Source organism: Lactuca virosa, chromosome 3 (genome assembly GCF_052849685.1).
Source record: "Lactuca virosa cultivar CGN04683 chromosome 3, Lactuca_virosa_CGN04683_v6, whole genome shotgun sequence".
NCBI lineage: Eukaryota > Viridiplantae > Streptophyta > Magnoliopsida > Asterales > Asteraceae > Lactuca > Lactuca virosa.
The window spans coordinates 341,303,302-341,313,654 of NC_136428.1; the positions used below are offsets into that span (position 1 = coordinate 341,303,302).

At 33.5% G+C, this 10,353-nt stretch overlaps 1 protein-coding gene across 1 annotated transcript; it reads right to left on the minus strand.

The window, feature by feature from the left end:
• Positions 1–991: 991 nt before the first annotated feature.
• Positions 992–2,705, minus strand: LOC145167491 (costunolide synthase-like). The gene is made up of 2 exons (XM_079086701.1): positions 1,806–2,705; positions 992–1,746 (listed from the first exon to the last, which is right to left on the minus strand). Exons 1-2 carry the CDS (start codon positions 2,670–2,672, stop codon positions 1,126–1,128), a joined length of 1,488 nt encoding a protein of 495 aa, XP_078942827.1. The 5' UTR covers positions 2,673–2,705; the 3' UTR covers positions 992–1,125.
• Positions 2,706–10,353: the final 7,648 nt, after the last annotated feature.

Below are 10,353 nucleotides of genomic sequence, written 5' to 3' on the forward strand. Positions count from 1 at the left end.
GTTGATATTTGTTAGTTTGGTAACTTTTAGCTTGGTTATGTTTTCGTAATTTTTTAATATGTGGGTAACTTTTAGTTCAGTAATAGTTTATATGTTGGTAATTGTTAGTTTGATAATAGTTTATATGTTGGTAAAAGTTAGTTTAGTTATAGTTTGATATGTTGGTAATTTGTAGTTTGGTATTTGTTAGTTTGGTTATATGTTGGTAATTTATAGTTTCATAATTGTAATTTTTATAGTTTGATATATTGATAATATATTTTGTACTTTGCTTATATTTTGGTAAGTTGTTGGTTTAACTTATAAGATTATGTTTTTTTTTTGTTTTTTTGTTTTTTTTTGTAGTCGGATATGCTTCAAACAATGTTAAAAGACCCGACATGTAATTCGAGACTTGAAGAATGGTTTCGATCGTTTTCACCACGATATGATACCGGAGAGAACGAGGGGGGAGAGAGAGTGATGATGACATGTAGCTACATGTAGGATTTATGTAATGTTTTGTTAGAATTAAAACATAATTTGCACTTAATGTTTGGATTGATACTTTGGGACACCGTATCTTTAAATTTTAATGTTTCGATCTATTTTTCTGCAATTAATATTTCATAGTTGTTTTTATATTTCTATACTGTTTTTTTTAGTATTTTTAATGTTAAATAATAAAAGAAATACTAATAAAAAAGAGAAAACAACAATTAGTGTTAGTGGCGACATACACTTTTAGCGGCGATGTGAGACAATAGCGTCGACGATTTGAGCATTAGTGATGAATCAACAGCGGTGACCATTTAACGGCGAGATGCCGCGCTAATACCTTTAATAGCGACATTTTGGAATATTCGCGGGGAGACGCCATTAAAGATCAATATTCTTGTAACGAGAAATCAACCATGGTTTCCAAATTCAACACACTTTCACAAAAAAAAATAAGAAAAATAAATAAATAAATTGGCATCCCTAGTAAAAGTAAATATGTTATTGTCACGCATAAATGAAAATTAAACATATTATTGCGAATCCATGAAAAAAGTACAGGCATATGATACGACAAGAAGGAACAACAAGAAGGAACACTGACGAGAGCCCCAACAAATGCACGACCAATCCAATTAAAGCTGAAGCTTATCTTACTTTGCTAAGGACTTTGGGGATCGGGACGATTTTCAAATGATGTTTGAGCGATGTAGAAATCCCTGTGATTTCTGTGATGTCAAGCTCATGCGGTTTTAATCCATTTGGAAGCATCCAATCAAAATGATACAAGAAATTAGCAAGTGGGTATTCAACCATACTCAGCCCAAATGTAATTCCTGGGCAAATTCTCCGGCCAGCACCAAATGGAATGAACTCAAAATCTGCACCCATGTAATTGATCGGGCAGTTCTCAAATCTCTCTGGAAAGAAGCTTTCGGCATCTTCCCAACTATCAGGGTCTGTTCCACAAGCCCAGGCGCTTACTATTATCTTAGTCTTGGCCGGAATATCATATCCGCCGACGTTGATGTCATGCCGGCATTCTCTGGGTACTAACAATGGTGTAGGAGCATGTAACCTCAATGTTTCCTTTACTATTAGTTTCAGGTAATGCAAACTCTGTACATCGGTTTCCGTGATTGTGTCTCCCTTCACCACTGATCTCACTTCTGCCTGTGCTCTCTTCATAATCTGAGGGTTCCTCATGAGTTCCGCCATCGCCCATTCAAGTGTTGTCGAAGATGCATCAGTTCCAGCAGCCAACATATCCTGTATTAACACATTAGATTAGGCCACTCGTTTGTATATAGGTGTATGTATATATTTACCAGAACAACGGCTTTGACATGTTCGTCCGTGAGCTTGAAATCCATGTCACCGGTCTCCTTCACCCTCAACAGGACATCAACTAGATCTTCCTGATGGTTATTGTTTCTTCCTCTAGCTCTATGTTCCTTTAACACATCTTCCAAGATGCCATCAAGCTTTTTATGCATCTTCAACCACTTGGCTTTCTTCCCCAAAATCACGTCAAGAAACTGTAGACGGGGATAATACGATGCTAGATTGAAAGCACTCAAAGTTTTCAACACGTCAAGCAATAGCTCGATCAGTGTAGCCTGGTCTTTGTAAGAATATCCCAACGTAGCCTTGCATATCACATTATTCACCATCCCCACAGTGATTTCCGTGAAGTTGACGGGTGTTCCGGCTTTCGATTCAAAAACCTTAGTTATACGACTAAGCTCCTCTTCCCGAATGGAGCTGAAAGATCGAATCTTTTTAGCACTTAGAAGCTCTAATCTGCAGATCTTCTTCATCTGTCTCCAGTATTCTCCGCAAGGAGCCCACCCAATGTCTTGAGCGTTATAAAAGAATATTTGAGAGGCTGTGCTGGTCGGTCTGTCGTCAAAGCAGATATCGTTGGTCTTGAAGATCTCTCGAGCTAGTCGAGGTGTAGACACGACAACTGTAGAGACTTGGCCGAGCTGTAGGTACATGATGGGGCCATATTTCCTGGCTAACCTTCTAAGAACTCGATGAGGGGTGGAGCTTTTGAGTTGGTGTATGTTTCCGATAATAGGTAGTTTTGGTGGCCCTGGTGGAAAGTTCTTCAAAGTCTTGGGTGATAGTGCCCAACAAGCAATGAGAAAGAGTGAAGCCACAATTAGAGAGACGATGGTGAGAGGTTGCATGGTTGCTTGCAGGCTGTGGTGTGATGGGAGTATGTATACGATGATATTTATAATAAATAAGTAGCAAACTTACCTTATTGTTTTTTCTTCTGAACCGTCACGCAGAACGTCATCTTCAAGTTATATTTTTATTTATTTATTTTATTTTTTACAATTTTTGCAAAAACAGGGAGTGTTTGAAAAATCTATGGTTGCTTGGGTGTTTTATAATCGAAGGACCTTATCATTTGCATTGTCCGAAATCCGAATACTAAAATTATCGTACACCTTTAACATCCTTTTATCTAGTAACTAGATTCTAGTTACAATTATAGCTTTTATATACCATTTATCTAATTACAAATATACCCTTTTAACTTTCATATATCCTTTTAATTATTTAAATCTTTTAGTTTTGAAAATTTTACTTTTAACCCTTATTGTATATTAATGTATATTATGTATAAATTAATTTATTAGAAATATATAATTAAATTTGAAGTGTTATTTTAAGCATATTATACCATTAACTAGGCTTCACAAATACATTCATTGGGATATGCTATAGCACTCTTAACCCTTATTGTATATTAATGTATATTATGTATAACTTAATTTACTAGAAATATATAATTAAATTTGAAGTGTTATTTTAAGCATATTATACCATTAACTAGGCTTCACAAATACCTTCATTGGGATATGCTATAGCACTCTTTGGAGCATATGGAAAACAAGGAATGATAATACATTTAACACAAAACTTCAAAAATAGTCTCTGTGGTTTTCAAAAATCTGAAGTTTAGTCCCTATTTTTTAAAAACCTCACAGATGGTCCATGTGGTTTCAAAACTTTTAACAAATGGTCCTTTTCGCTAACTCCGTTAGCTTTTGGCCGTTAACTAAAGGGAATTTCTGTCATTTCTCTACCACAGGGACCATTTATGAATTTTTGCCTTATTTAAAAATATATATATATATATATATATATATATATATATATATATATATATATAATTATTTAATATTAAAATCTCTCTCTCTCTCTCTCTCTATCCGCACATATTTGACGTCAAATGAACGGAAACAAAAAGAAAAACCAAGCTCACCTGAGAAACAAAGTTCGCCGGAGTTCGTATCTTTCAGTGTTGCCGGAAGGACGAGAAGCAACCACGAACAAGAAAAATGCATCCAACTCAAGCATTACTCACGACATCAGCCCCATGAACAAAACGAACATCACACACTCTCTTCCCCAATGTCGCTGCCGGAGAACACGAATGTATCTTTCTTGTTCTCCCATTAATTTCAACATTGCTAGAAAGAGCATCCATGGAGTCCATCTCGATCTCAAACTCTCTCAGCTTCTCTCCCTCTCACGTTCCAGTCGCACACAAAACACACACTCACACTTTGTCCATTCTAGTTTCTGGAATTAGCAATTTACCCCTAGATCTAATAACCATATTTATTTCAAATAATTTGTTGTATGAAAGAATTGAAATTGTCAAAATGCCCTAATGTTCTAGGTAGAACTGATTACTATCATGTAACTCAATTTCGTATTGTTCCTTGCTTGTTGCCATCGCTGGTGTTGTCTAGCCCTAGTTGTAACAGGCTAACAGCTTCAATTTGCCTAATTCATCGTCTTTACAATACATATTTGTATATGGTTATGCATCTTGTTCTAAGACTGGCGGTGGTTGGGAACGAGTGGGTGAACAGCGGTGTATCGTGGTGCTTCGGGCAGGAAATTCCCCCTGACTGAAGATTACTTCAAGACAAACAAGATGACGAAACTTTATCCCAGAACTTACACAAATCAGACATTGTTCTTGCTGGTATTTGACGAACATGGAAAATTGCATTGTCGATCAATTTAGCACAGAAAGGATTCAAACTGGTGAATATGCCTATTATGATCTGTAATAGTTTATTTGAGTGTTTTTTGGAGACACGAACATGATTCTAGATTTCTAAAAGATTTATGATGAACATGATTTTGGATTGTTTGTTCAGTTTCAACCTAAAAGGGGCAAAAGGATTTCTCAGCCAATTTTCAATTTCTTGTTTTGAGAGAGAGAGAGAGAGAGAGAGGGAGAGAGAGAGAGAGAGAGATTTTAATATTAAATAATTATATTTTTTTCTTTTTTTTTTAATAAGGCAAAACTTCATAAATGGTTCCTATGGTAGAGAAATGACAGAAATTCCCTTCAGTTAACGACCAAAAGCTAACGGAGTTAGCGAAAAGGACCATTTGTTAAAAGTTTTGAAACCACAGGGACCATCTGTGATGTTTTTAAAAAGTAGGGACTAAACTTCAGATTTTCGAAAACCACAGTGACCATTTTTGAAGTTTTGTCTACATTTAACAACAATCGGCCATTCCCAACAAAATGTGCGGATATCATCAAATCCTTAACTTTTTTGTGGATCAAGAAGAAAAGGAAGAAATCTAGAATGGCTTGGATTGAATGGTGTAATTGTCACTTTCTTTGTTTATAAACTCTAATCACTCTGGCATCTTTATTTGCCTTCTTCTACCTACTTGCTAGTGATTGGTCTTTTATAAATTGTTTGCTGGTTCCAAAAAAAAAAAGACTTCACAAATACCGTTAAATTGATACAAATATTTAATATATTACAAATACATTTTAGTGTTGCAAAAAAAAACTAATGAAACCTGTCACTATTTATTAACAGTTCAAAATATTGATTGTTATCCACAAAATCAAAAGCAATTACAGTTCAAAATATTGATTGTTATCTACAAAAGCAAAAGTAATTGAAATTCAATTGTCACTATTCATGAAACACGTCACTATTTATAAACAATCCAAAATATTCCGTTACTTTTTGTGTTGTAAATTTTGTTGATTGAACTAAGTTTAATTCATCATTTTTTCAGGGAAAATAACTTGTCAGAGTAATCATCTTTATCGTTTTATTCACATTTAGGTAACTTCTTTATTTCTGTACATATTTGATCATTTAACTTGTTATATGTGTTCACATATTGTCGTTGTCACCGGATATAGAAGGTGACAATGATAATATGTGAACAAATTAACAATTTAAATGGTTAAATGTGTACGAAAGAAAGAAAGTTATCTAAATGTGAACAAAACGAAAAGTTAATTACCCTAATAAGTCATTTCCCCACTTTTAATAGCGATTTTATTTTTCATTTTTGTTTGTATTATTTTAATTAAATTTTGTTTTTAAAATATCCATAATTTTCTAAATATTGATCAATTTTAAACTTTATTTTTTAATTAATAAATATGTTTTTGTTTTATGAAATATTTTATATAGCCTCTTATAATTTTTTTTTTCTTTTGATTTTAAGCATATACTATATTTTTAAAGTAATAGTATCTAACAATAAAATTAAATAAATTAAATATGTAACAATAAGTATGGAGAGTCTTCTAAAAAAATAAAAGAAAATATTACTTAGCAAATAAAAAAAAATCTATATAATGTAAATGTTTTAAAATTATTCCAACTTTTTAATACTTTTTAATTAAAATTTTATAAACTTTTAATTTTTTTATTACGACGTTTTAAACTAGTATTTAACGAAAGTATTGTAAACTGTTATAAAAAATATTAAACTATCATACAAAATCTCCGTAACATTTTAAAAATGTTGTAAATTAAAGTTTAGAAATAAATGTATGAAAGTTATAAAAATATATATGAAAATGTAAAAATAAAAAAAATAAAAAATAAAAAAAATAATAATAATTAAAAAAAACAAGTTACATACTTGTAAGAAAATTTTAAAACATTTATAAAATATTTTGTTTAAAAGCACTTGTATTAAAATTACATGAAAGAATAAAAATGTTAAAAAAATATAAACAAAGATTTAAAACATTGTATTAGAAAAACATATAGAAAAAAAATATCATAAAAATGTTGTAAGAAATTATAAAAACAATTTAAGAAATTGTTCATATTTAGGTAACTTAATTTTTTTTGTACATATTTAACTAGTTAATTTGTTAAATGTGTTCACATATTATCATTGTCACCTGCTATAGCATGTGACAATGGTAATATGTTAACACATTTAACAAGTTAAATGGTCAAATATGTACAAAAAAAAATGAAATTACCTAAACGTGAACAAGACGAAAAGATAATTACCCTTTCAAGTTATTTTCCCTTTTTTCAACTAGATACTTATATTATTTTATTTGAATTCCAAGTTGTCACAACTAGCGTTTTTAGCTAGGAAATTATGTTTACATGTCAACATCGACTCTTGTAAAACTGGTAATCTAAGTGGATATCATGTTCTATGCTTAATCAAAAACATCCATTTGAATCAAAACTCCTGAGTGAAGTCCAAAACCTAATTCAACACATCTCATATAATCAATTGTGGGTTTGAAACCCTAATGTTCCGGTTCAAACACAGTATGGACCAGGATCCTCTTATTGGGCCTAATGGGCCAGTAAACTTTTCATTTGATCATTTTGGGCCAAGGAAGCCCATTTGGGCTCTAATTGGACCCACATTCTTCAAACCATAGCATTTGGGCCATGTTGGGCCTAAAATAACTCACTTCATTCTCATGGGCCTTTATGGGCCATGAACCACTCCCTTGAACAATGATGGGCCGTGAACCCACCTCTTTAATGTAATTGGGGTGTAAACCCAAATTTCTTTACCTTTGGGCCGTAAACCCATCTCTCCATTGTAATTGGGCCGTGAACCCATCTCTTTAATATCATTGGGCCGTAAGCCCCATTCCCCCCCCCCCCCATTCACTGCCCACAATCAAAGAAAAGAAGATGAGATTAATTAAGGCTTGACACCTCATGTTTATCTTGTGGATTTCCATGTAATTACCCATCAAGTATCTAAGCAATTCTCATACTTCCATGCATGTCAGATCTCATCTTCTCTCTTCTCTTCTTCTTCTTTCAAATTCTCGGCAAAGAAGCATTATCCCCACCTCACTTCATACACATTTCAAACACTAAAATCTCTCAAAAACTCTCAAGATGTTTCTCACGTTTACCTCTTTAAAAATCGTGACTTTGTGTGTGTCTTAAGGAAAATCTCTCCAAGCTTCATACTTAGGTAAGATCATGTAAACTCAAAGTGATTTATTTCATTTTATGATAGATCCATCCTCATGAACACATATTTTCATGATCATGCTCTTAAAACTTCTTAGAATTCGAAGATCTCCTCTCAAGAAGCTTGCTAGGGCCGAAATCCTTCTCATCTTTCATCAAAAACCTAGATCATCAAACCAAAGTGAGTTCATACCCCCTATTTTCGGTTTTTACTATGTTTTGGGGGAGAATACAAGTTATTTTGTGTAGATATATGTGTGTATGCATGATTTTGTGTGTTTTTCATAATATATGTGTGATTATGTGTTATAAACTCCATGAACTTGAAGATCTACTAACATGATATGATATTTGTAGAACATAACACTTACTTCAACTTATTATGCAAAGAAAAGGTTTTAAAATACAGCAAAGTTACTTAAAACTAAGAAAATTGCATAAGATGGCCAAAAGTGACAAAATAACCAAAATGGGGTATTTTATGTAACTCACGGTTCTTAAGGGACCAAAAGGAATGTATTTTGATAAATATGAATCTTTTTGATATTTGTGATCTTAAAAAGGGCTAGAAGTGTAAAAGTTCATAAATGGGCTTCAGTGGGCTTTTACGAAATTATGGGCCAAGTTTGTAAATTTTTGGACTTTTGTGGGCTCAAAAGTCATTTTCAACAAAGTTGTGCCAAAAATATAAATTTTTGATAAGAGGAACGAAAAATGTAAAATTTATTAAATCTTGGGCCAAAAAGATGAATTTATTTATAAATGGGTCGAAAATGCACATTTTCATAAAACCAAGCCAAAAATGACATTCTTGACAAAAGTGAGTTAAAAAAGTTATTTCTACACAAAACTAGCCTTAAATAAAAATTTTGTCTTTAAAGGACCTAAATTGTCACTTTTACCAAAAATGTGCCACAATTGTAAATTTATGGTTTTTAGGACCAAAAATGACCTTTTACAAAAAGGTGGGCTTTTATGTCACATTGGTAAACAACATAGCTTAAACAACCAACATAACAAACCACGGATCGATTTCGGTATTCACATCCTTATTAGGCCTGTAAATAATATACACGTTGAATGGGCATTAGTTGTCCTTTCACATGTATATTGGGCCCGTGATATATATATTCTCATTCCTTTTGAGCCTGGAAATAATTTACATGCTTAGTGGGCCTTAGTTGTCCACTTACATGTTTATTGGGCCTGGAATATACCTTATATGTTTTTTTTTCTTTTCCGCGTAAATTTGATTTAAGGATCTAGTGAGACGTGTCGGTTGACACCTATTGAGTGTACAATCGTAGCCTGTAGTTATAAGCAGAGTCTCCTGGAGGGAGAGCGGGAGTTTGTGTATAGATCTATACGGGGGTGACACCCCACACCTGAGTTGTTCGCTGCAGTTAGACTAGGCCGGTCCAGGGTGACTAAAACCTTACCTTATTTCCTCACCATCCAAAAACGCCATGACAGGCGAAATTGTCATTATCTAGTATGGTTACAACGACTCACTTAGAGGAATTAACGTTATAAAATTTACGGGAAACCATCCTGGTGATTGATAACACGGTAAAATACTCGTACTGGTGCTCAACCACGGGTGTTGAGATTCCATCATTTTCTTGGGCAGACAACATCGGGTTGTATGGGTTCATTCTCTTTATACTCTCGCAAACATTAACACACATGCGTTAATACAAGATCAGACACAAACATATCAAACTGTTTTTCAAAAAATATCGGATTTTCTGGTGTTTACAAAGTTATACAAAACATTTTCTCAAACATGCTTATGAAATCACCAACATTTTTATGTTGACCATTTTTTAAATTAACTTGTATTCTCAGGAAACCGTTGAGCAGGTTGGGCAGAAAGAATTCATGGATATTTGTTATGTTTTGTTTCATCATATTTTGGCATGTAATATTGAAATACAATACTTGATGTAAACCAATGACAGTTGTAATATTACATGTGTGATGATGATGATGTTATGTTACAATTATATACTCTGTGATGATACTACAAGAATGAAGTCACCCAAGCCCCCAGACATTTCCACCGTCTGGTTCGGGGGTGTGACAGATTGGTATCAGAGCATTGTTTATAGTGAACTGGCATATCTAATCATACAATATATGCAACTATAAATACAATGGGACTAAAACACTCTGAATAAAATAATACCTAAGTGTGCATTAATACTATAACCCTAAAAGTCTCTGGAGGAAATTGAACACAATGGTTAAACCCGGACAGTTATGTAGTCGTATTGGGGATAAATATAGCCTGATCAACTATATTTATTCAAAATACGACCAACATGTGTTTGGGAGTGATAATGTTGGAAAATAAATCTGGAAACTCACCTCGTATCCAAAAAGCCCTAAGGTACTCAAAAGTCAAACCTAAACAATTAAAATACTATAGGAGTAATTGAAATGTTACCTACGTACACTCTCCTTACACGTTTCTCACCCCTCGTGCAGACATTATGGCCGGATTCCATCATCCAGGAGATCCCTACTTCCCCAACCAGGGGAATGGTGGATGGTTGGAGCCAGAGGAAGAGCCGGAGGAAGAACCGGAAGAAGAACCCGAAGA

Bases quoted from the DNA above. Each gene is read 5' to 3' on its own strand.
- LOC145167491 (XM_079086701.1), bottom strand. From the start codon at position 2,672: ATGCAACCTCTCACCATCGTCTCTCTAATTGTGGCTTCACTCTTTCTC. The intron at 1,747-1,805 runs GTAAATATATAC...GTGTTAATACAG, and splicing joins ATGTCAAAGCCGTTGTTCTG to GATATGTTGGCTGCTGGAAC.